Source organism: Sander lucioperca, chromosome 13, assembly GCF_008315115.2.
Source record: "Sander lucioperca isolate FBNREF2018 chromosome 13, SLUC_FBN_1.2, whole genome shotgun sequence".
NCBI classification, from domain to species: domain Eukaryota; kingdom Metazoa; phylum Chordata; class Actinopteri; order Perciformes; family Percidae; genus Sander; species Sander lucioperca.
In genome coordinates this window covers 32378541-32405841 of record NC_050185.1, presented here as the reverse complement: position 1 = coordinate 32405841, position 27301 = coordinate 32378541, and the positions used below count along the sequence as shown (strand labels likewise).

Sequence of the window (27301 nt, the reverse complement as noted above, 5' to 3'; positions counted from 1 at the left end):
GTGTGGGGGGGAAAAAAACAATACACATAGGAAATAAGGTTATCTTCTATGATTCACAGATTCCAGATAGATACATTTTTTTTTTGTAAATTATTGGCTTTCTTTTCTAGCTAATAGTATACAATGACAATATCAATGCACAGAATGTCTTACAAATGACAACATTAGAACCATAAGACCTAAAAAAGCATAACTCACTGAAACTCATTGTCTAAATTCTGGGTCACTTTTTCGGACTTGAATACACTTACACACGCATACACACTTATAGACACACTATAGATTACAATTAAAGACTCACACATGGAAAAGAAAAATACGCACTACAAAATACAAAACAAACAAAAAGAGGCTTTTGTGAATGACACGATCATTCAGGAAGTGTACATAAAATGTTATTTAAACTTATTTATAGCACACATAAACTACACACATCTAGAATTATACATCCAGATATAGATTTTACGGTAATACCATTATGTTAGTGCAAAGGAAAAGGCGGAATGGTTAAGCAAGCCTCATACTTTGATCCATGTGACGTAAATGTCGTCATCAAACAAACTCACCATCACACGCTTTACCGCTGTACAAAACATAACTGCCAGTTATACTGCCAGAGTAGTGCAGGCCAGTGCACTGTGTGCTATACCAGTCCCTCTTGTCGTTTGTCCATTAAAGTACCATTTGAGACATAACTGGCAGCTAGGCTACCCGTCCGATTTTACAGTTACGTGGCACCAAACATTGAAACTGATTTAAAGATTCCTTGTCTATTATTTACGAGAAGTCATTTGATCTGTTGTTCCATATTTACATTACAGGTGAAGTTAAAAAGATTGAGGACTCATCGGATGAAGACAACAAAGACTCCAACAAGGATGTTGGTCCACTCTCACCAAAGAGCGAGAATAAGGAAAAAGTAACAGAGAAAGACAACATGAAATCAGAAACATCGGAGGCCAAATTATCACTAAATGGCACTATTGAAGGCAAAACTGAAACAGAGTTCAACTCCGAAAAGCCTACAGATCTCGGTATCGGTTCAAAAGCCCAGAACATCAAAGAAGAGCCGATGGAGGTGTCAAACACTAAAACGAGCACAGCAACAAGTGAACCCTCCTCTGAGGCGCCGTGTATATCAGTAAAGGCAGAAAAGGGAGAGGAGGCTAGGAAGAACAGCGCTGAGGAGATTCAGCAAGCTCTGAAGAACGACCAACAGGCGAAAATCCCTTTGAAAAAAAGAGGAATGAAATTTAGTGAAGACTTTGAAAAACATAGTGGCATCATAGTGCCAAACCCATCTGTTTCACAGGTCAAAGAAGCTCCTAAAGCTGACTCGGCTCCCGGACAGACCAAGAAAGCGCAGAGTGTAAATGATCACGTTAATGGTGAAGTTCAGCCTTCATCAGAGAAAGGCTTCCAGAGTAATTTGTGCAAGTCACCAAATGACGCCGCCGTCGACAAAGAGCAGACGGTTGAACCAGTTGCAGATAAATCTGTAGAAAAGAGAGAAAATGACTCTCCATCCACACACAAGGATGATACGAGAGATAAAAAGGATGAAGCTTGCAGTGCAGAGAAGGTCACAGAGGGAGTCTCATCAAACCAAGCAAACTCTGGCAAGAAAAACATAGATGTGCAGGTAGAAAAGGGAAGCACTGCATCAAAAGAAAAGAAAGGAGCACACAAGTCTCCACTGCCTTTACCTGAAGACGTGAATAATGAACCCGAGAAGTCGTCTAATCACGAAGAGCATGACAAAATAAAAGAATCCAAACCAGCAGCTTCAAAAGAGTCTCGTACAGTAGACAAGACATTAAAGGAAACCGATAAAACATTAACAGCTGGTGAGTCAGAGAAAGTCACATCCAAAGAAGTTGAATCAAAAGATTCAGAGGAAAAACCAGGCAGTGTAGACACATCAGAGTCAAATCAGACTGAAGAAACCCAGAAGTCAGAAAATGTAACGGACATGAAGCAAGCAGAAATGGGTGATCCTAAAGAAACAGCAACATCTGAGACTAAATTGGATAAATCGGTGGCAAAAGAAAAGCCCGAAGTCATCAAAACCGCAGACCAATATCCTGCAAAGAAATCTGCCGACGCTGTATCACCATCTGTCATTAAAAAAACAGAAATACTAAAAGACAGTGATAATACAGAGACCCAAGAAGCCACACAAACTCCTAAGGTCATTGAAAAGGCAGACAAACCAGTAATCGGTGAGAAGTCACAAGGCACATCCAACACTGAAGAGAGTGCAGAGTCGTCCGTTATTAAAAAGCTAGACAAATCATGTAAACCTGTAGAGAAGCACGATAACGTCAAAGATGCAGAGATGAAGCCAGAGCAAGCCAGTGCAGCCTCCGAGACTAACACAGAAAAGACGAAAAAGACAGAGAAGCCTGAAGACGTAAAGAAAACTGTCAACTGTGAAGACAATACGAAACATTCTGTTTCCAAGATAAGCGACTCTACGCCCAGGGCTATGGGGGTAGAAGCCGTGGCCGTTAAACCCGATCTGACAAAGCCACAAGAGGATGACAAAACTGAGATTAACTCAGTTGCATGTAAGATGACAGAGGAAGCATCTGAAGGGAAAGATAAACCATCCAGTGCTGTTGAGAAGACAAACATCTCCAAAGAAAGTGATAAAAAACCTGAAAGACCAGACGCAGAACAGGAAAAGTTGTCTGAAGAACAGCCTAAAAAAATTGGGACGGAGTGTCCGTCATCAGAAAATAAAAAGGATGCCCAGAAGGAAAACAAAAAGGACCCAGTCAAGGAAAATAAAAAGGACACAGTCAAGGAAAATAAAAAGGACGCGGACAATGAAAATAAAAAGGACACTGTCAAGGAAAAACTTAAAAATGACAGTGAGAAACCCCAGTGTCAAGACAAAGAAAATAAAGAGGATTCAGACAATGCAAATAAAAAGGACACAGTCAATGAGAATAAAAAGGACACAGTCAATGATAATAAAAAGGAAACAGTCAATGAGAATAAAAAGGAAACAGTCAAGGAAAATAAAAAGGACACAGTCAAGGAAAAACTTAAAAATGACAGGGAGAAACCGCAGTGTCAAGACAAAGAAAATAAAGAGGATTCCACAACTGATACGCTTACAAAAACAGATGAATCAAAGGAGGAGAAACATGCTAATAAAGAGAGTAAAACCTCGACCAAAATCAAGGAATCTGGTCACCAAAAGGTGAGCAAAGAACCCGACAGCAAATCCGCAACTGAAACGGAGAAAGCCCGCCCCCCAAGCAAAGAACTGGATACCAAAAAGCCCGCTGACGAGGAAAGTAAAAGCAAAAGTGAAGAAGAGGATTCTGCGACAAAAAAAGGGGTGGCGAATGGTGGGGAAGCTCCGTCCGAGCTTTACCGTCGGAAAATCAAGCCCCAAGCCCACCGAAGGAAAGCTGAACTTCAGAGAGAGGAGAGACAAGCGGATTCTGAGTCCGATACGAACACAGGGAGATCCCTTCGGAGATCACCCAGAATCTCCAGACCAACACCGAAGGTGGTGGAGATCCACGACAGGAAGCTGGAGAAATCTCAGGCCGCTCCACTGGCTGAGAAGTGTGAGGACAACGAGGGTGAGAAAGAAAAAGATGATGAGGAGGAGGAAGTGAAGGCCGTTCAAAAGAAACCAAGAGAGAAAAAGCCTGATCAGGAGGGTCAGCCCAAACCTAAGGTAAGACTGCTCACTAGTGTGCACTATTTACGTCTTTTTCAAAGGATCTTTTATGAAAATGTTATCAAATACAAGGACCATACCATTGGTGCTTGCATGTTTTAAAGGTCCTATGACATGCTGCTTTTTGGATGCTTTTATATAGACCTTAGTGGTCCCCTAATACTGTATCTGAAGTCTCTTTAGATCTTAGTGGTCCCCTAATACTGTATCTGAAGTCTCTTTAGATCTTAGTGGTCCCCTAATACTGTATCTGAAGTCTCTTTTATATAGACCTTAGTGGTCCCCTGTGGCCTTGACCAACTGCCACTTTGCTTGTTTGCAAGCCATGATGTCTCTCTCTTTCTCATGGGTGGGCCAAATTCTCTGGGCGGGCAAAGCAGAGAAAGGGGAGGTAACCTTCCTCCTTATGACGTCATGATCGGCCCATCTGAGCTTTCATTTTCTCAAAGGCAGAGCAGGATACCCAGAGCTTGGTTTACACCAAGGGGGTAAGCTTCTCCTCACAACGCGTAGCTCCTATGGTGCCATTTTGATGCTAACAAGCACTCACCCCCCGTTAGCATCCCATTGACTGCCATTCATTTTGGCGTCACTTTGACAGCGAATAACTTTACATCTGAAGCATTTAAAGACTTTATTTGTCCATTGTTTATTTCTAAAGAAACACGACAATGTATAAAAGGCTCCATTGCCTTGTATCTCACGTTATGGCTCCATAGCAGACTTTTTTGTAAAAATAGGCTAACGATTGTGTCATAACCACGGGACTTACTGTCGCATAGTAGAGGAATTACCGTATAGTACAGGAGAAGCTCGCAGGCAGTTTCGACTTACATTAGCTGTTTAAGTTTAATTACTAATGTTAACTAGCATTTTAGTTAGCAATAATTAGCCTGTGTCCATGTTATCTCCTTACATATACCTATGCTCTCCGTCTCTGCAAGATTGGGAATGATTGAGATTTCTCTTGGCACAGCTACCAGAAGACTTACAACTTTCAGACAGGTTGCTCACGTCACATTTACGTCGTCTCTCTCAGTTGGAGGCTGCGCAGTAACGCTCAGCCATCACCGGAAAAGTGCTTCTAATATCCTTCACTGGTCTCTGTCCAGGGCAACGGTATCTGTTGGTCCATTCTATATACTGTCTGTGGTTTACACCTATTGCCATTTCTAGCCACTGGGGGACCATAGGCAGGCTAGGGGAACTCATATTAATGTTAAAAAAACTCCATAAAGTGAAATTGTCATGCCATGGGACCTTTTTTAAGCAACAACAAAAAATGACATTTGCTTACATCTTCCGTTATGGCTGTCACTTTTTCAAAAAACCAACATGTAATTCATTTTAACATTATAATTAATCAAACATAACATAATACATATAGCATTGTATCGCGCTAGTGTCTTCTGACATTTTTATTTATTAGCTTAGTTTACCTGTAGGTTAATTGGTCAAATGGTCTGTTGCACTTAGACATAGACTGTCAATTTTGAGTCACTACAGTTTGAATATTACATTTTTATTTTTCACGGTCAAATTAAAGTTTAAATAAAAAGTTTCCAAAACATGCAGCCATATTTTAGCATTTTGAACTGAAACCAATGGGCCACTGCAAGTTTAAAAAAAAAAGAAAAAAGCATTTAAAAAGTACAAGGCCAATTTGCATGAATTTGGGAAATGGTTGTGAGTCATTTAAGTTGTAAGCAACGTATCTGCTCTGTTGAAAGTCAACGTGTTGTGCTGGTTTAAGGGGAGAAAGAGACGTAAGGTTCGGTGGTCCAACACACGAACACGCCGTAAAAAGAAAGGCTCCGAAGACGACAACGACAGCGAGGAGGAGTCCAGTGAGGAGGAGGAGGAGAGCGAGGAGGAGGACGACAGCGACGAAGACTACAAGGTTGAGCGAGGCAGAAAAAGGCGGAATCGTAACCGAGAAAGGCGAAGCTCGGACTCCTCGACATCCTCAGACGACGACCTACCTCCTAATGACGACCCCTGCAAACATTGCGGTCTTCCAAATCACCCTGAGCTGGTGGGTACTCACAACATCTCCTAATTTTGCATTAATTAGTTTTTTAATCAATTACTATATTCCCCTTATATATATATATATATATATATATATATATATATATATATATATATATATTGGATTTTTGCAAAAAAAAACATTTTAAGGATTAACTATTCGATTATTCGCAGATCTTTACTCTTACAATGTTGGATCATGTAAACCTCATCCAGTGCTCTGAATTCTAGTTAAGAAGGACGTTTCGATATTAGTTTAGCATTTGCAGAATGTACTTTAAAGAACCAAAAATGCTCCTTAGGTTGATTCTGTCAGAATATTTATTTATTTTTTGATGGAAAACATTTACACGGAGCTTAAATTTAGAAAAGTAATTCTAAAATGTTGGTTTTTAAGATTTTTGCCAAGTGGGCCAGTTAAACTACGATGCATTAAGATCTCTGTAATTATAAGTGAGGAACCATATAAGTGTTGCTGCTAATGTCTTGTTTTGTTCGACCAACGGCCCAAATCCTAAAGACATTCAGTTTACAATTTAAAATACATCAAATCCACGTATTGGTGAAAATGTAGTCTCGCATTGCCAGACCTTCCTCCACAGCGCTGCGGATGAGGGTCTGGCTCGTCCTCACAGCATTCCGGGATGGGAGAAAAAAACGTGCTCTGGTTTATTGGCATTTCTTTAAACCAATCACAATCGTCATGGCTAAGCTCCGCACGGTGCCAGTGCAAAATAGCCTCGGTAAGGAACTCGTTTTGGTGGAACGTGCACGTTCATTGTTTTAGTCGTGCGAGAGAAAACTCAGATTGGACAGATAGTCTAGCTAGCTGTCTGGATTTACCCTGCAGAGATCTGAGGAAGTTAACCATAGTCCTCATAAATCCACCGGAGTTTAAAATTGCAACACAAAGAAAGCGGAAAGAAACGGACATCGGCGAAAAGACACGCATCCAGCAGAATTTCCTGCGGCACCGGAGCAATCCCGAGGCGGAACGTTGTGGATATAGACTAGTAAAAATGGGACCAAGGAAGAAGTTTGGTATCTTGGCTTGAAAATGATGCAAACGATTAATTTGTCAGCGTCTTCTTTTTCAGATCTTGCTGTGTGATTCGTGTGACAGCGGGTACCACACAGCCTGTCTGAGGCCTCCCCTCATGATCATCCCCGACGGAGAATGGTTCTGTCCACCCTGTCAACATGTACGTACCAGTCAGGGCACCAAATATTAAAGAAAAAAAATAAAGGAAATATGTTTTAATGTTTTTCCTCGTTAATCCCCTCTGCAGAAGCTACTCTGTGACAAATTGGATGAGCAGCTCCAAAACCTTGACGCTGCTTTGAAAAAGAAGGAACGGGCCGAGAGAAGGTGAGACATTTTGTGCCTCAACTGTTCATTAACATTTGGAAACCTAGTAAGTGGATGGACCGTGTTTGGTCATTGTGCCTTATTGTGGCCAAATTGTTACAAGGATAGTCACTGGTGGTGTCTATAATGTGAATTCCTGGATATTAAATGTTCATCTGTAGTGGTATCAGGAATATTTGTTTGTTGTGTACTATGTCATATGACATGGTACAGATACATTTAAAGGCAAATAATTACGGACTGCTTTAATTTAATGAATCCTATAATGTAATCATGCGATTTTCAACAAGTTATTGTTCTGGATTTCTTTTCCGAAGTGTTATTGTGTAATTAATGTTACTTGGTTAAACAGACCAGACCTGTAGGTTGCAACTCATGACAATTATGAACCACAGCATCAAATGTTGGTCTTGAGGACGAGTAGCATTTATTCCCACACTGTACATTTACTACCACCTGACAACTTTACAGTTTATTTCTTCTCTGCTCTCTTCAGCGCTGCATCAGTGTTAAAATGTCGGCCGGAAAATGAAATTGAAATTGTTACCATGCGCTAGTTTGAGATGGTTCTATTTTAAAAAAAGATTTTTCCTTTTTTCATAATGTGTACTCCTTTCTGTTATTTGAGTAGTTTATCTAATCTAAGTTTTAACTCAACACACACACACACACACACACACACACACTGTGCGTTAAAACGGCGGAGGCAGAACCATCGACCACATATTGAGGAAATTAATCCGTTGATTGATCTGCGACAGCGGAGGTTACCAGCTGACGGCTACTACGGCGATTCATTTTGAAACCGCAACGGCCAATGGGGCGCTCCAATTCGGCCGACGTCATCACTTGCTCAATCCATGGTGTAAATCCATAACTCAGCGACAGACTCAGACAAACTTTCGCGGGTATAGGGGTGGCCCTCCTTCGGTCCAGCAAAAATGTGCACATACTGGAACAGCTGCCTTAACGCCCAAGCAATCCCAGCATGGGGTGTCAAGTTAAAATAGCCAGGAACCAGTGTTTAAGGTTTTAATTTCGGTGGTGTCATTCTGGATTTCTTAGTATTAACTCTAATCACAGCTTTTACTGTGAAACGTCAGCTCCTTCACAGTAAAAGCTTTGCAGTGCTGCCAACATTTGAACACGACTGAAAAGTTATGAGTTAAAACACATTATTTTAACAAATAGGCAAGAGTATATTGGTTTGGTATTAGTATTATGTATATTGTACTTTAGCACTTATTTGACATTGAAAGGCTTTCTTTATGTGTGATATCTCTTCCAGGAAAGAGCGTCTCATTTATGTTGGAATCAGTCTTGAAAACATCATCACGCCCTCAGTAAGTACATAATGTGAGATTGTACATTTTTGCCAGATAAATACATATTTACCCGTTGATGTTTCTGACATAAATGACCAACTCTCACTCCTTACAGGTGGAGGAGGAGGAAGAAAAGCCAGAGATCATCATCAAAGAGAAGAAAGAAACAAAGCGCAGTAAGAGCTGGGGCCGAAGGTCTACGAGGACAAAGAAATCCATCAGCTACAGGTCTGTGTGCTAATATTTTATAATTAAATTACTCTTTTTAGGGGTTTTTATATGCTGACTTATATTTTATTTAAAATAAAGTTGCAACAAACAATGCCTATAATAATTATTAATAAGTAACATTAATTTGCCCCTATTATTTATTTATTATTTTTATTAACCTTTATTTTACCAGGGAAAAATCACATTGAGATTAAAATCTCTTTTACAAGTGAGCCCTGGCCAAGAAGGCAGCACATAAACATACACTTTAACATACAATAAATAACAGACAGACAGGGATGGACAGCAATAATAAATAAGAAAATAAAAACAGAAAATCACATTTTAAAAACAAGCGCAAACATGTTGATATAGTTGATGTAGGCGGGACTTGAATTCAGTATGTAAAATTAAAACCTGCAATTTTAACTGATTTTGTAACTCATTCCATGAAGTTGGAGCACTGTAACAAAAAGCAGTTTTTCCAAACTCTGTTTTAGTTTGTGGAACATCATACAGTATGTATCTACTTGATCTTAGATTATGTTCTGATCTACTAGATGTTAAGAGTGTAGTTAAATATGAAGGAGTATGTCCTGTATGTCCTATTGATTTATACACAAAGGTCAACCAATGTTTGAGCCTTCTTGTGTTGAGTGAGGGCCAACCTACCATTTCATACAGTACACAATGATGGGTAGAGTACTTGGCATGGGTTATAAATCTCAATGCTGAGTGATACACAAAATCCAAAGATTTCAACAGGGACATTGTGGAGTGTCTATAAAACACATCTCCATAATCTAAAATTGGCAAGAAGGTAGATTCAACCAATTTTTTCTTGACTTTCTGTGTGAAGCAGGAACTATTTCTGAAGTAAAAGCCCAACTTTAATTTCGATTTAATGACTAACTGCTCAATATGCAATTTAAAAGACATGTCTTTCTCCAATATAAATCCCAGGTATTTGTACGAGGGAACTAGTTCTATTGGCCTGCCCTGGAATGTGTGGAGATGAGGCAGGAAAGGTCCATGCTTACGGGTTCCGTTAAAAAACATATATTTAGTTTTCTTATCATTAAGAACTAGCTTTAATGCATGTAAATTGAGCTGAATATTTTCAAATGCTTTTTGTAGCTTTAAAATTGTCTTAGCAGGTGATTTTGCAGAACAGTAGATAATGGTATCATCAGCATACATGTGTATAGTGGCATTCATAACATTTTCACTGAGGTTATTAATATATATTGTAAAAAGCAAGGGCCCCAAAATAGAACCCTGTGGCACACCAGTTAACAGTAAGTTTCTCAGACATGTAGTCATTTAGAAGAACACGTTGACATCTGTTATTTAAATAGCTACTGACCCAACCAATAGCAGCATCATTAAATGTTTTTTGTGATTATTTGTGCACTGATAATAGCTACCTAAATAATGTTTATAGATGCTTTACAAAGTATTTATTAACCATTAACAAGGTATTATATCCTTCAGTTTAAAGACTATAATAGCCATTTAAATAGTGTTTATTGATGGATTACAAACAGTTTCTTAAAGGTTTACAAATCACTTGATAATCATTAACACATACTTAATATAATCTATAAAATGTTATGTGTGCAACAATAAACTGTTGATATAACATAAATTATAGCATTACTAATAATAAGTAAACATTATAAATTATCATTTCATTGTTTGTTAACAGTAAAATAACTTTACTACAGTTTAATTAACTATCAATTTACCATTTATTCGTGATGGTTATTATAAAGTGTTTATATTATGTAGTAATAATACAATACTAAAATACTGTATACTAGAAATGGAAAAGAATACCATGTTATAGTATATAATAAAAAATAACAATAACAGTATAGTAGTAGTACAGTATTATTATATAGTGTTGCAAGTAGTATATTTTTAATGCATCTTGTGTCCAATGCTAATTTAATATTCAAAGTTTTCTTTTTTCCTAACACCACCCTGTTGTAGTTACTGATCATATGGTCTCTCTTTGCTGTATAAAAACCCCCCTGACCTGCCCATTTACCATGTACTGATGAAATGCGATGTTTTCCACCCCACATACAATTTAATTCTTGTCTATGTCGATGTTACTTTTACAGATTTGATGAATTTGACGAGGCGATCGAGGAGGCAATTGAGGAAGACATCAAAGAAGCAGAGGGCGGAGGTACGAGGACATGAGTTCTTACTCTTTAGAAAATCATTTTTAAGTAGTAGTACTAAGAACGTGCACAAGGCCCGGGCTAAGAGTACCCGAGCATTAGCCAATTTGCCCTTTTTGGAGGAAAGATTATTTATTTTTATTTTTGCTGTTGCGCAGTAGCAGATCTACCCGGGTAGAATAGGGTGGCAGCCCAGTTTTGGACAATCTAATTAAAGAAAAATATATATGAAAAGTTGAAAATCTGATGTCCAAGTGCAAGTGAATTCAGCGAGAGATGACGTTCCCACAAGCTACTTAATTAAGTTGTGACAATGGGAGGGAGATGAGGGATAGAAAGAAGGTCAAAAACTGATTTTATCCTCATAAAATAAGAAACGAACAGCCTTGCCGCAGTGTGGTGCCGGGAGCCGCGAGAGGACACAGGGTTTAGTAACAAAAAAAAAAGTGGTTCCCAAAGTGGGGTCATTCACCCCCAGGGGTCCTTGAGGAAGTTTCAGGGGGTCCCCAGCAAAAGGGTAACTCATTTATTTTCACTATAATTCCTTCCATAAGTAACACAATGACAGAATGTATGACTATTTTGGTCATACATATTTGGGGTTTCATACATTTTCTGTAATAAAACCTCTAAAAGCAAAAATCCTATCAGATGCTGGGCCGTTGGACAAAACTTTCACAAATCTCTGGGCCGCACACAGCAACTGCTGATGGCTTTTTTTCCTGATAAATGTAGGGGGAAGGTTTGCCAACTTCCACTAGTTGGCATTATGTGCCGGACTATTTCTTTTTTTTTTTTTTTTACTCATAAAATCATAATACGATATAACATGTAAATTGGTGAGCTTTAGAGGTTGTTGTTTTTTACCTTTAGACAGAGCCAGACTAGCTGTTTACCCCCAATGTCCAGTCTTTATGCTAAGCTATGCTGCTGGCTTCATATTTAGAGTACAGACATATATATATATATATATATATATAGCCCAATATCACAAATTTGCATGAAGGGGCTTTACAATCTGTACAGCATACAACACCCTCTGTCCTTAGACACTTGATTCAGTTAAGGAAAAACTCCTCAAAAACCTTTTAACATGGAAAAAAAGGAAGCCAACAGAAGAGACATTAATGCTGTTTCGATTATCTCATGTTATTCTTGGCTAAAAAGCGACAAGCGTATTTCTCAAAATGTAACTATTCCTTCCAAGATCTTAGGAAATGATTTAGGAAGGAACTTAGGAAGTTTTTTTTTTTACAGGAGCTGGTCGGGGCAAAGACATGGCCAACATCACAGGGCACAGAGGGAAGGATATGTCCGTCATCCTTCAAGCAGATGAGGGGAAAGAGAACGGCCGCCCGCCACGACCCTCCGCCGGTCAGCGCAGGAAAAAACGCAGGCGACTGAATGACCTGGACAGCGACAGCACCGTGGACGAGGAGGAAAGTGAGGACGAGTTTCGCATCAGTGAAAGGTACCAAACCACACTGCCTTTTTGGCCCATTTGACTGATCTTGTAACATTTCTTGGCACACTAATGAAAAGAGTTTGGTTTGCTCATAGCTGAAATACTGTCAATTCAAGTATTTCCTAATTTTTTTGATGCAGCTCAGAAGAAGAGTTTGTCGTGTCAGAAAATGACACGGACGGTGAGTTTGAGGTGGACTACAATGACAGCGACTTTGGCAGCAACAGCAGCAGGCATCGTACTTCTTCGCGGCCCAGAAAGGCACTGAAACAACGACGAAGCTCCAGAAAACGGCGGAGACCGCGAGGTTACTCGGATGATGAAGAGGAGGAGACAGATGAGGAAGATGAAGATGAAATAGGTATGTAAATTGTTAGTGTTCTGGTATAGTTAGTACACATTTAGCAAAAACATGCCTTTACACTCTCTCTTAAAGGTGCAGTAGGTAAGACTAACTTTCTGTCATATTTGCTGAAACTGACCCTATGTTCCAGTAGAACTACATGAAGCAGGTCATTTTAAAAAAAAAAAAAAATCCAGCTCCTCTGGCACCATGTACAGCCTGTAGTGCGATTTGCAAAACTCCACAGTTCTGTTTAGATGCACCAATCCGGGCCAGGGGGGGTGTATAACTGTGTGTCAATCACTGCTCATGCACACGCATTCATTCTCCCTTGTGGGGGGAGAGGCTTAGGAGACCATTTTTGGCTTTAGCAGAAAGGGGGGAGGGCCTGAGAAGTTGTTGATGTTCAAATTTTCCTGGATCTTCCCAATCCTACCTACAGCACCTTTAACTCTTTCCACTCTGTTGCTGATCATTTGTATCAGTGTGCAGGTTATTTTAAGTCAATTCCTCCTGAAGACGCAGGTTTCTAGATTCACTAGATATTTTGATTAGCTATATCTAGAGCCAGCCTGTCGCAACAGTCCTGTAAACTGTTGCATATAGTGGAGCTGTTCACGAGACTGTCGTGACTCAAGACCTCTAATATAGCCAGCTATCGTCTACATTATTTTTGACTAAAAATAAGTGTTTGTGCTTGTTGTCGCCAGGGAATACTTTAAACCTGGAAACATTTTTTTGCTTGATATAACATTGCAATGTTATTAATATCAACTTTCAGTAGTGGAATGGTACAGTATGGTAATATAGATAGAAAACTAACAGAAGGAGTTGTTTGTTTGTTTGAAGGTGGAAATGAAACAAAGGGATTTTGAATTTTATTATTTTGTATATGTATATGTATTTGCCATATTGTAATACGCACCAATATGAATATTTTGCTGTTTCTTATTATTTCTTATATTCACAGTATGGCAAATATATACAAAAAATCCCTAATGAAATTGATGATTTGAATTGGTTAAATTTACTTTTGCACAAAGTGTAAAATGTCTACATTGTGAAAATCAATCTTGTAGATTGAATATATTTTTATTTTTGGACTGTCGGTCGGACAAAACTAACAATTTGAAGACACCATCTTGGCTCAGGGAACTTATAATGGGCCATTTTTCAAACTTAGTACACTTAGTATCTCATATACATTTTCTTCTAATGCTTTATATTCATGGGAGGAGATTTTATTCACGTACATTTGTAACCCATTATTCTTATTTTGTGCGCGTTCAGCGACTGAAGGCTCCAGCGAGTACAGCGACAGTGATCTGGACATGAGTCGACGGCGGTCTCGGCGGAGTTTGAAGAAGCAGGTGAACTACTGCGAGACGTCCGAGTCCGAAGGCTCTCAGGCAGAAACCAACCGGGCCAAAATGAAACCCAGACCCCGCCAGGATAGCTCCGACAGTGAGGGTCAGTCAGAAACACAGTTCACAGTAGATTTTGACCTTTGACCAATGCTAGTAGTAATAATAATTCCTTTTTCTAATCTGTCGTCTAATTATTTCACAAAATGACGCTGTATTTGTGCGAATAGAAGATGTCCCGTCCAAACTAATATAGCTGCCTGCTTAAAACCGTGTAAAAATGTATGAACCTGTTCAGCACCATGGACAGTGACATTCAGATACTGAAGACACTTGAACAGCAGAGTCACTAGAGTCGCTACTGTTTTAGCTGGGCATACCATATCTTGTTAGATAGTTAGTTAGGCTACACAAAAATGTCATCATTTGGCATGTGACTACAGTTTTTATTTATTTATTTATTTATTTTTACCTATTCATCACATATGAAATAGCTGTATACGGGCAGATAAATTAGAGTTTTTTGTTTGTGTTCCATGGATATACAGTAATAAGTTAAGGCCATTGCAACAAACAAATTGACTGTATTTTTACTCAAGGCATTTCACAGAGGTGAGACAAAGTGGTCAGCAATGTTGGATTCAGTCTTAACAATTTTTTCAAATGTATTTGTTTCAGCAGAAGTCAGATCACCAAACTGCGAGAAAGTTAGCTCATGTGTAAAACTGGAATATAGCTTACCCTGAAACTGAAATAACCATGTTTATATGACATTTTATGCCATTTGCAGAAGTACTGCTGTCAGAAAATGTATTTATAATATTCATTTTCTATTTCACTTTAAAATAAAGCCTAGATTCAGATTAGAGGTGTGAATCTTCACTGATCTCCCAATTCGATTACGATTATCACGTCTTCCATTCGATATCTCGATGCATCACGACGCGTCAAATACATTTTTCTGTTAAAGCCATATAGGATATTTAATTCATAGCTTTTCAAGCTTCAAAAACAAAACATTCTGCAATGCTCTAATACTAAATACACTGGATACATACAACTACAGCACTGAGCACATGGCACTTCCTGAATGTGCAAAACATAACAGAATATGTAAACAGAAAGGTTGTTAGGCATACATTAAATTGTAAACAGAAATAATCGATTATGGCCCGGCCGATTATCGATGCAGCATCCCCATGTCCACGATTCGATGCATCGATTATTTGATTAATTTCAACATCTCTAATTCAGATAGCGTTACACATTGAAGTTGTATAAGTCACGTACGGCTAAAAATAACGATTTGATGCAAACTATACTATATATCATTTCAGTTTTATCATAATAAATGAAGTGTGTGGGGAGGAGGTGAGTCACACAGTCACGTCTGCAGTGTGAAATGACTTGACAAATCCTATTAAAGATAAAGGGAAGGGAGGCATGCTGCAGGGTGTTTCTGCTGTGTTTAGTTTTAGTACATTTAGTTGCTCCATTCAGCTTTACCCAGCTGTTTAATTGCTTAATAAACAACAGTCGATGTAAGCATAATATGGATCGGATAGAGGCCATATTTCTATTGCTAATAGCAGTTATGTTTACAGAAATATTTGTTAACGATCTTATTTGCATAACCAGTTGTTTAGTATATCATTGTGATCCTGGCAGAATTACAGGCAGCTAAAGGCATCTCTCGTTTTCTTTCCCCAGCGAGTTTCTCCAGAGACTCTGAGGAGGAGTCGAGGGATCCGAGGGTGAAGAGGAAAGCCGACTCCTCAGAGGAAGATTCCCGGCAGCGGCGCAGACGTCTTGCACTAAAGCGCAGGAGAGCTTCTGAAGACGACGACTCGGACGACGACTCTGACGAATCGTCGGAGGAGGATCGCCCCGTCCGTAAACGCGTGAACCGCATAGACTCGGATGATGACGACGACGAGGAACAGGAGGAGAAACCGAAGGAGAACAAAGCAGCTGAAAAAGAAGACGAGGAGTCAAAGGGAACAAACCCAGTGGACTGCAATCCCACTAACGGACAGAGCCCGATTAAGAGCCTCGAGGGCCTCGTGAGCAAGCCCGCTGCCGCCACTCCAGACCTCACCCCACATCTGGAGCCACCCAAAAACATCAGCGCCACACCAGCCGCTGCCATAGCACCAAACGGTCTGGTTGGCCAGGAGTTGGCGGCGCAGGAGGAAGACGAAGACGACCTGTTAGGAGTCACAGACCTAGTGGACTACGTCTGCAATAACGAAGATTTGTAAAAAAACAAAACAAAAAGTGTATTGTTTCATTTTTTGTGGTATTGTATTTTTATATTGCTTAACTTTATTATTCCCTCCCCCACGAACATTTCCTTGTCGTCCTTTTTATTTGTGTCATCTGGACCTTGAGTCTCCACAATCTCTGCTACAGTAAGAACTGGATCTCTGTCACCAGTCTGATGCTGTCCCTGTGGGTTTGTACTACAAATAAGGGCACCAAACGATCAACTCTCATTTGTTTGGTAATAATCAGTTTACCCACATCCTCCAGCTCCACTGCCAAACCACCTCCTTCCTCTAAAAACAACTCATTTCTCCCCTCACATCATCCCGTTTTTTATTTTGTTACATCCAGGATTTCTACAAATTTTATCTCCTTACTTGTCTACATTGATGGAAAATTGGCACTGAAATTGTTTAATGTGTAGGAAATAGTTTAAGACTGCCTATTTAAATGTTTAACGACTGGGACTTTTAACATTTTTAAAGATTAAACTAAGTCATTCCATAATTAATTCAAAGATCTGTTCACTCATATAGCTGGATCAGGTATAGGTTACAGTGGAGTCAATCTATTCAATGCAACTCTGTTTATATACTATATACATTATATACTGATCATTAAATTAGAAAAATAAAAACAAAATCATCCAAAAAAAAACAACAACCAGCGATGTACTCAGCCAATCGCTGATAGATGCTATATTCGTCCAGTCGCCCCAACCCTAGTATCTACTGTAACTCTCCTAAATTAGCCCAAATATCAAACTTTTGCTTCAAACTATTCTGGTTTATAATATGTAAAAGCGTTAGATGAGACTATTTATTCTTGTCAAATAAACTTCAAGACTAATAACTAGTCGACCAACCTTCATTTGTCAGCCCTCCCCTTTAACTTTTTGTTGAACGATAAAGTAGCTTTTGTATATTAAATACATATATAATTATTTTAACTATGTCCGCTGCCATCAGTACCAGTGGTGAATCCCCTGTTCTTTTTAATACTACGTTTGTTTGGGGAAACAAAATCTGAAGTAAAATTGTCGTCCCTCCTAATCTTGAGCTGTAGTCTAGTTTCCTGTTATTACATTTATGTTCCCTTTTGTGATTTTTGTTTTTTAATAATGTATTTTTTTGTATATCTAAACTTTTATTTGCTGTTGTCTCTTTGAGCGAAATGTAAAGTGTCTTATTTTCTTTGTACATTGTCCTTCATAGGAGGTTCAAAAACCTGCAGACCCGTGGCTTTTTATTAACTAAATAACACTAAGCTTCAAAACACCCCCCTTTTCTTTTTGTTTTCATTATTTTTTTCTTATATTCTACCCCGCTTGATCTTCCTGTGTTTTATTCACATTCTCTATTCATAATCTTGAGTTGACGTTCGAGTCCGGTTGCAGTAAACCGCTGACTTTTAAGAACTCAGACCATTTCAAGATTGTTAAAAATAAACAACTTAGTGGAATAATTAGTTTTTGAAGCGATAGTCAGGATGCAGTTTTTGAATGGGGCAAATGGACAGAAAAAAAACACAAACCAATGACTTCACTGACCTCTGCTGGAACCAGTCTGTGTGTATATCTGTAGTTTATTGTTGTAATATATTTAGAGGCATTTTTTTAATCATGGAAAAAATATATTGGGCAATTTTTTGGGAATGCATGAGTTTCTAATAGTTTTCTTTTGTAGGAAAGTAATATTGGCACAACAGTTTTTGTAACAAAACCAGAAAACTTTGGCATGTTTTAAAAATCTCCTGACCTGTTTTGAAGTAGATGCTGCAGGATATCTCATTATTTTGCAGTGGAACTGCATAGGTAAGCATGCGCTGACCTACTAAAGTCATGTTACAGAAGCTAGGGGGGGAGAGAAAGGATAACCATAGAAAATATTCTAGGACAGCTGAATCTGATTTGAGAGAGGACATGAAGCCTGTTTGTAAAATATTTTGTAAATTAGTCTCAGCATGGTCTTCACAGAGGAAAAACCACTCTATTTATCATACTGTTTTGATACCGGCGATGGCCAAATCATGACTTCCAAGACAAAACCTATATGTGCTGCTTGCAGTGCACACAACTTGGGCCTCTATACACACATTTAGCTTTTAGATTAGCTGGACAGAATATAGAAAACCCAATTCTACAAATGTAATAGAAGTGTGTGTTCTGGTGGGTTGAGTCAGAGTAAAGGAATATGGATGTCTGTGTGCTGTATGTAACCATGTTTTAAATTCTCCACAGAGATAAGGAGAATGTATTAATATGTATCTCACGGTTATGAAATAACCTGTAGCAAGACCTGCATAAAAGAGAAAGGAGCGAAATAAATAAAGGCTGCGATGTGATTAAAGAGGAAGTTGGTGCCAATGACTGAAGTGTTAACAGAGTTTTCCTATTTACCTCATGATGAATCTGGGAGGAAAGACACCTTGTCCACTGTGTATAGATGCTAGTAGACTGGTTGTTGGTGTTTTGTCTGCTCCTTACATTTTTGTTAACTTTACTGTTATTTCATATGAATCTGATCTTGTACATTTGTCATAATAAAATGGGTTTCAAGCCTCATGTCGCCCGTCTTCTGTGACTTTTGATGTGGAAATAAAATTATATGCACACAGAGTTGCTTTGAGCTAAATGCTAATGCAATCATGCTAACATGATTTCAATGGCAATGCTATGTATCACAATCTTATATATTTATGTATCCTTTTACTAAGTCAAATGAATGTTTAAACCTGCCCCTTTTCACCATCATAGTTTAATGCATTAGCATGCTAACATTTTCTTAATACTAGCATACTAACATGCTCACAATGACATTGCTATGTATTACTATCTTAAGGGTTCAATTTAAAACAAGTTTAGGAGGTACGGTATAATTTACTTTATTTCTTATTCATTTAATATTTATTTTCACCATCTAAGTTTAGCTTGTTAGTATGCCAACATTTGCTAACACCAGCATGCTAATAGCTCACATGACGTTGCTACGTATTGCTATCTTAAAATATACGTATATTAGTACTGACAGTGATATGAGTAAAAGTAATGTTCAATTTAAAACAAGTTTAGTATGTTACCATACCATTTTCAACATCTTAGTTTAGCATGTTAGCATGCTAACAATTGCTAAAGGATGATGAAATGTCTGCTTTGAGCTAAGTACTAATGTCAGCATGCTAACATGCTCACAATGCCAATGTTATATATTAGTATCACATTTATGCTATGTATCCTAGTACTAACGGGAATATATGTAAAAGCAGAGACGGTTTAGTATAAAGGATCTTTGGTAAAAGTAATATACATAAGTATGTATATTATGTTCACCATTTAGTTTTGCTAAAAGATGGTGGAATGTCTGCTTTAAATTAAGTGCTTATGTCAACATGCTCACAATGACATTGATACTTATTACTATCTTAATATATTTATGTTTATGTATGTGTTTTTGTATAAGTGATATAAGTAAAAGTAATGTTACATTTTCTTTTACTATGAGCACCATTTTAGAGTGTTAGCATGCTAACGTTTGCTAATGGTTGATGGAATGTCATTAGTTTAGCAAGTATTTGGTTAATCTAGCAAACTATATTGTTCTACAAGAGTTTCTTATATTGTTTGACAGTAAGTTTTGTTGTCAAAAATTGAATGAACTGATCTGGAGCAACCATAATCAACAGAAGAAAGCTACAGACTTGAACACATCAGTACTTCCAAATTGTTTGTTGTTTGTTTTTAACCACAGACAGTGAAGCGGCAGCAATAATCTGGTGTTTGTGAGATGAGCTTGGATTGACCTGCACAGACAGTTCAAAGCCAAGACAAGCCACAGTCACCACTAGCCACAGTAACAAAATGCATTTACTCAAGTGCTTTACTTAAGTGCAAATTCGAGGTATTGTACTTTACTTGAGTATTTTCATTTTATACTACTTTATACTTCTACTCCACTACAACTCACAGATATTGTACATTTTACTCCACTCCACTACTTATTTACTCATACTTCTTAAGCTAAATAAAGTCTTTAAAACGCCTCTTGGATCAGCTAGAAAATGCCTTGTCACAAAGCTGAAAACAGGGCTGTTTTTCTGACAGCATGAAAAGTTGACTTTTTAGAGATACGTGGTTATCACAGGACAGCGACACTACAAGCATATGATAACAAGATACACTGCTGTATTAAACTACCCAACAGTATATAAATGAGTTAAAATAAGCAAGGGTCTGGCAAAGCGAGACTAAAATAAGCACAACCTTAAACATCTACAGCAGTAAAATGCAACGTACACATTAATGCAGCTGTAATATTAATCCAGAAACAACACTGACAGGGAACATTTTACTGCACATTGAATAGAAACTTTTACTTTTCATACTATAACTATATTTTGCTGATACATACTTTGACTTAAGAAAGTACTTGTAGTGGAGTATTTTCACTTGTGTTGTATTAGTGCATTTACTTAAGTGAAGGATTTGAATACTTCTTCCACCACTGCTGCCATTCGAGGCTGTCAGCATGCATTAGCAGCCCAGTGAAGCATTGATGCAGCGTGGTGCAGTTCTCATTGATGTATTCCTGTTAACCAGCCATGTGGAGTCCGTGTCATGTTTGTCATATGTCGTTTATGTGTTAAATGTTATTTATGCTGCAGTATGAACTGACAGAGGAGCTCTTTTAGTTTGGTATTTGGCTGAGTCAGACATGAGCGTAAAAAAGGAAGGGGGAGGAGGAGAGGGCACAAAGGTCAGGTTGTGTAACAGATACCATGCAGGCCAAAGTACCAGGCGAACGCTCTGAAGGTGGACAGGATTTAATGGGCTTTTTCTTCATTGGATTATCCAAACCTCCCTGAGGACCGCAAATGAGATTAACTTGGTCCATGTTTTGTGGTTTTGTAGATAGAAAAACATTCACTGGTTTAAGAGTTTTATTCAAAGTAAAACTATGGGTTATTAAAAGTAATAATTAACCAATCCTAGTGACAAATAGACCACCATTGTTGTCCAAAAACTATAAACAAGACTAAAGCTGTGCCCTATAGCTGTACAACAAAGCGATTCCAAGCTGGTTAGGTACTACATTACTTGTATTTCCATTTTCTGCTACTTTATACTACATCTGAGACAAATATTGTACTTTTTACTCCACTACATTTATTTAACAACTTTAGTTACTAGTTACAGATTAAAAATACAAATCAACATTATTATATCAATAGGACTTTACTGATCCCCAGGGGGAAATCCACAAACTATCCAGAATAGCCTGTACATATAGCCAGTATATAAAGGAACAGCATATATAAAATATACATAATTAAATTGAAATTGATAATTGTCAAGGAAATTAAAAAAAACTAAATAACTTTTTTGAAGCATACAAACTTTGTAAACACAAGAAATGACAATCATAAAATATGAAGCTTTTAAAAATAGATTTTAATCAAAAATATTTTACACAAGATATTACAAATGCATTTAAATTGCAACACTATACAAAACCTGTTATTTAAAAAAAACTGTACATTTTGTTGACTGACATTGAGTCAGAAATGTATCTTTATTCACATACTCAAATTAATCATAATACAAGAAACAAGATGCATTATTATCATCCAGACTCTAGAGGTATTAAAGTTGTAAATTATTTTGTCCTTGGTTCACAGAGAAATGGAAGTTGCTGCAGTTTTAACAGAGAAAAAATAAAGTGATGTCCCAAAAACTAGATACAATTTCAACAGTATCCAACGCAAATATTACACTAGTATACTTTTAACTTCACCAATATTGGAGACAGACAGGAAAATGATCAGCTTAACATAGTCAAACATGATTTATGCAGGAAAACGTAAAGATTGAACAGGTTAAAGCTTTGGTCATCTAAACATAAGAGGTGAAATCCAGTTTTTACTTGTTTTAAATTGCTCTTTAATGTTTGATGTAAAGCAATTTGAATTGCCTTGTTGCTAAAATGTGCTGTACTAATGAGGCTGCCTTCCTTTACTGCAAAGTAGTTAAAATCAGTTCTTTTTCCACACATAACACTAAACGTCACTTTTATCAGTAATGGTTTTGGTTAGTGTGTATTTATGTATTTATTTAGGAATGTCACTTGGACTGTGGGAATTGAGATGTCTTCTGTCCCACTGGGTGTACTTATAAAAGTTAAATGCAGTGACAATAAAGGGGTTCATAAATCTAAGTGCATAGAGAAACTGATAAACTTAAGTGTCATACCTATCTGCATATTAACCACTTATATTCATCTTTTTCTCTTTATGCACGTTCGTTAATTTGTGTGCATTCAAAGTTTCAATATTTTCATATTTTGCAACCAAAGTACTTCCAACTGTCTTTAGGTTGTTTTTCATTTGATCATGCAGCTTTAATGTAAAGTAGCGATAGTAGCAGTGAATTACAGTTTCAGAACAAATAAATATTCATTTCAATATTAAAACTTGGTTAGATACACTTCTATAGTGTTGTGCTTTTTGACAGTCTTCATATGAAAAACATTTGGCAAAAATTAAGTTATGAGAATGATAGAAATGTCATTTTTAAATCAAACTGAAATTAAGATTATATCTTTGGTATGATTTTTGCATCTGACTGATACTGTCAGTACTATAATGTTTTAGATTATTTTTGGGGCATTTTAGGCCTTTATTTGATAGGACAGCTGATGACAGGAAAGGGGAAAGAGAGCGGGATGATATGCAGCAAAGGGCCATGGGTCGCAATGTAACCTGTGGCTGCTGCGGTAAGGACTGAGTCTTTTTACGTGGGGCGCACGCTCAACCAGGTGAGGTTTGTAATATCACTTCAAACACAGCCAAATTTATTAGCTGTCCCATAGCACCATTAAAAGTATGCCCAATTTGCTATTAGCCATATACCCATGGATGTACAGACAGCTATCCCTGGATTAGTTTGATACTGAAGAACTTAAAATACTTAAATACATAATGATTCTAAGCCAAGTTCTGTAATTATACAGATCGTAATTTTTCTGACTTTTAAGCACTTTTATGTGTAAATTTGCAAATGAAGAGCTGAACCCACTGATGAGTTTGCCTGCTGTCTGTTCAATTACAGCTTTGTTGTAACCTCCCAGAAGTCATAGGCCTTATTGTGCTATAATGATAATATGTGTAGTAAAACTTTTTGTCTTAAAATGTATACTGGTATTATCCACCCAGACATGTGGAATAAAAAGCTTAAGACACAAACTTGGCCAGTCCTCACGTGACGTCACTGCTGCTACTGTGTCTTCTTTTGTTTCTGGACAGCAGGGATGTCCAGCACAATGGTACTCTTTCCAGAGAGGAAAGGAATGATCTTCTCGAACAGCAGGATGCAGCTCACCACGCCTGGGGACACATGGAAGACACAGGCGGTTACACTATGGTGTACATATTGGAGCCAATCAGGCTTTTGCAAAGATATTTAAGGTATGAATCACAAAAAAACTAACAAATGTAGAGGACACAGCCATCATCATAAATAACATAACACTGCTAGCCTGTGTGTTAAATATGAAGCTTCAGCCAGTTAGCTTAGCTTAGCACAAAGACTCGAAACAGAGGGGAAACAGCTAGCCTGGCTTTGTCCAAAAGTAACAAATAAACTCCACTTCTTCTGCTCCTTACCCAAGACTGGTCCCAGCCAGTAGACAAAGCAGTACTCAAGGTAGGTGTGGCCGCTGCAGGGGAACTGGACGGAGAAGGCCAGGACAGGGTTAAAAACAGCTCCTGAAATACTTCCACCTGCACAGGAGGGAGAGAAACGACAGAGGGTCAAAAATAAGCTGTGGTCCCATTCTCTATATCCTGTTACCTTCAAGTACCCAGCACAGCAACGCTGTATTTAACTAGTCTGTAATTCCTTGATGTCCAAGAAAGTTTCCGGAAGGAACTATTGAATATTTATTTATGTAGGCCTATTCATGAACATTGTTCAACATCATTGTCAATTTGACAGTTATTAGTTTTACTGTCTTCTATTTTATTGTTATTGTATTAGGCTATTATTATTATTATTATTATTATTATTATTATTATTATTATTATTATTTTTAAATGTCAAGTTTTCTTCTTGTATAGTTTTATAAACATTTAGGGCTACAACTAACGATTATTTTCATAGTCGATTAATCTGTTGATTTTTTTTCTCAATTAATCGATTGGTTGTTTGGTCTCTAAAATGTCAGAACATGGTGAAAAATGTGGATCAGTGTTTCCCAAAAGCCCAAGATGACGTCCTCAAATGTCTTGTTTTGTCCACAACTCAAATATATTTAGTTTACTGTCACAGAGGAGAGAAAAAACTAGAACAATATTCACATTTAAGAAGCTGGAATCAAAGAATTTTTACTTTTGTCTTAAAAAAATTACTCAAACCGACTAATTGATTATCAAAATAGTTGGTGATTCATTTAAGAGTTGACAACTAATCGATTAATCTTTGCAGCTCTATAAACATTTAAATTAAACCACGTTAGTTTCAGCCTTGGTCGCAGGTAAACCGCGGTATAGTCTCGCTTTGCCAGACCCTCCTCCAAAGCGGTAAATCAACACACCTGCGTAAACCAGAGCAGTGATGACAGCAGCGATGAAGTGAGCTCGAAGTTTTTGGTCCAGTTTGTGGACATGCATGGCGGCAGCTTGGACCATGAAGGCGCAGCCCAGCTCAACTGCCGCGGCCTCCAGCAGAGTCCCACCGAGGGGGTCGAAGCATCGGAACCCAAACCTCTGGTGCCTGATGTGGATGTCGGAAAGACCCAGCGACCAAACGGAGGATGCGAAAAACTGCGCGGCGACCGCAGCTCCGAACTGGCAGGCTATAACGACGGCCGCCCTGGTGCTGCTGGTCCCGCGGAAAAAGCCCTCCAGAGCCCCGCTGGGGTTGCACGTCGCTTCCCGGAAAGTTAATAAGTGGATAACCGTCATGGTGTATGTGAGGGTCAGGCCGACCGGCAACTCCAGCTGGGCCGTTTCACCCAGCAGTTTGAGTTCATGAGTGCAGCAACAGAGCTGGAAGGTGGACGCCGCTTCCAGGAGGTAAACCCAGTAGGCTCCAGGGAAAAGACGCACTGCTGTCCGCCGGATCGCCTCGCTGAGAAGCACCGCAGCTCCCAACACCGCCAATGAAATGTACAGGTCAGTCATATCTCCGGCAGTTCACACCGACATGTGGTACAAACAGTTCCTAGCGATGGGTAACTTTAAAGTATCGATTTAACGTTCAATCTCTTTTGACGTCAAAGTTGCTGCACGCTGCCGCAGCTGCGTCAAACCGCGCGCAATGAAACAGGAAGCAAAGCAGTGATGCTTTCGAAATAAAAGGGCAATCATGAATCGCTCGAGGCAGCAGCTCTTGCTAAGGAGTCGATTCTCCCACTACAAACAGTGGTGGTAGTACTTATTACAGTGTAGAAATGAATATACACATTTCTTTTAATATTGCAGCTGGTAAAGGTGGGGCTATTTTTTTTTTGCTATAGGTAAATATATCTAAATCTGCTAAATAACTAATGGAGTAGCAAAAAAGGAAATACTCAAGTAAAATACAAGTCCCTCAAATTTGTACTTAAATACAGTAGGCCTATTTGGGTAAATGTACTTAAACTTGTAAACAAGTTAGGCTTGCCATTTCTTGTTTGTGAAGAATTGTTAACATTTACAAGCATTGTCCCTCCTGCAGCTGCATACAAAGTTTCATGAAAATCCATTTAGCTAATAGTTGTTGAGATACTTAGTCTGGACCAAATGGCTAGTCTGCATTTTTCTTTTAGATTTTTGTGTCTGACATTTTTAGGCCTTTTATTTCTGCCAGGACAGCTTTAGACATAAAAGGGGAGAGAGAGGGGGCAGCAAAGGGCCGCAGGTCGGAACCGAAACTGCGGCTGCTGCATCGAGGACTGAGCTTCTGAATATGGGCGCACTCTACCAATTGAGCTACACAGGTGGCATAATTTTAACTTGAAATAGCTCAGTACATTTTACATGTACACTGGTCACATTTTGCTCTTCCATGTAAATATTTAAGTTTTCTTTGGAATTGTTGGTAGTGATGTTTCGGTAAATAAGTTCTGTCTTCTATACTGGCTGCAGTTTGTGTTGGGGAACTAAAATGTTACGGCCTGTAATAGAAAAACACTATTGGAATGCATAACTATCCTTTTATTAATTTGTTGTGTGTTATTGTTGGCAAGCAGAAACCATAACCTCCAAGGACGGAGCCTGTGTATCCAATGTTATCATATCAAATAGTAGCTGCACGATGTCTGATTCAAGGATGTCGGATTCAAGACCAAGGAACACAGAAAGACTTTCTGATTACAGAATAAGGCACAGTCTCCCATTCAGGGAGGCATTTTGATATAGCCTACAAAAACCGCTTGTATGAAAAAGTTCTATGCACACTCAGCCTGAGCCTTATTTGGCTGTTTCCCGCTTGCAAGTGTGGCATTAAAACTAACGTATTTCATTCATTTACTATAGCGAGACTATTGTTTTCCATAGCCAACTAAAATATCCCTTTTATCTTTACCTCAAGTAAACGCAGCTGAAGTTGAGCAAGTAAGTCATTAACAACAACTTACTTACTTACTTAATAATTTACTGTGTGCAGTAGCAAGTTCAGACCAAAGATTTGCGATTAGACAAGATAAAACCTGCAGCTACTTGTAGTGAGTGATACAGAGTGCACTGTATACATTTTTTTTTTAATTATTTTTCTTATTATTTGGGGGGGGGCTTAGGAAAATTTTGGGGTAGCTTCAGCCCCCCTAAAATAGGCCTAACGACGTCCCTGCATTATGTACTGAAAAGCCTGTTGTAGTCATCCTTGGTGTTCGCTCACATGTTTCACCCAAGGCCTTTATTCATCCAAGGCTTGTGTAAAAGACAAATTCATATGTTCTGGTTCTCAGGCCATTAGAATACGAGGTGATTGATAACATAGAAGACGAGAATCAAGGATGAACTACATTTGTTATAAAAATATTTAGTTTGCTTATTTTATGG

At 38.3% G+C, this 27301-nt stretch overlaps 2 protein-coding genes across 4 annotated transcripts in view; one reads left to right on the top strand and one right to left on the bottom strand.

Moving 5' to 3' along the window:
- rsf1b.1 (remodeling and spacing factor 1b, tandem duplicate 1) overlaps positions 1-18830 on the top strand; it is a 25244-nt gene extending 6414 nt beyond the window's left edge. Inside the window, exons 6-17 of one of the 3 annotated variants that reach the window (XM_031308108.2) lie at positions 822-2906; positions 3096-3700; positions 5457-5738; positions 6832-6936; positions 7024-7103; positions 8392-8446; positions 8544-8656; positions 10768-10835; positions 12088-12301; positions 12436-12656; positions 13929-14108; positions 15713-18830. In XM_031308108.2, the coding sequence (XP_031163968.1) occupies positions 822-2906; positions 3096-3700; positions 5457-5738; positions 6832-6936; positions 7024-7103; positions 8392-8446; positions 8544-8656; positions 10768-10835; positions 12088-12301; positions 12436-12656; positions 13929-14108; positions 15713-16263 (4559 nt within the window). In that variant the 3' untranslated portion in view covers positions 16264-18830. Of the gene's footprint in view, positions 1-821; positions 3701-5456; positions 5739-6831; positions 6937-7023; positions 7104-8391; positions 8449-8543; positions 8657-10767; positions 10836-12087; positions 12302-12435; positions 12657-13928; positions 14109-15712 lie in introns of all 3 variants that reach the window. The other 2 variants (XM_031308107.2, XM_036008703.1) reach the window with 2 other exon arrangements.
- A 3246-nt stretch (positions 18831-22076) lies between these two features.
- LOC116056029 (aquaporin-11-like) lies at positions 22077-25633 on the bottom strand. The gene is made up of 3 exons (XM_031308146.2): positions 24853-25633; positions 23924-24040; positions 22077-23644 (listed from the first exon to the last, which is right to left on the bottom strand). The coding sequence occupies exons 1-3, from the start codon at positions 25439-25441 to the stop codon at positions 23535-23537; spliced, it is 816 nt and encodes a 271-aa protein (XP_031164006.1). The 5' UTR covers positions 25442-25633; the 3' UTR covers positions 22077-23534.
- Between the last annotated feature and the right edge of the window lie 1668 nt (positions 25634-27301).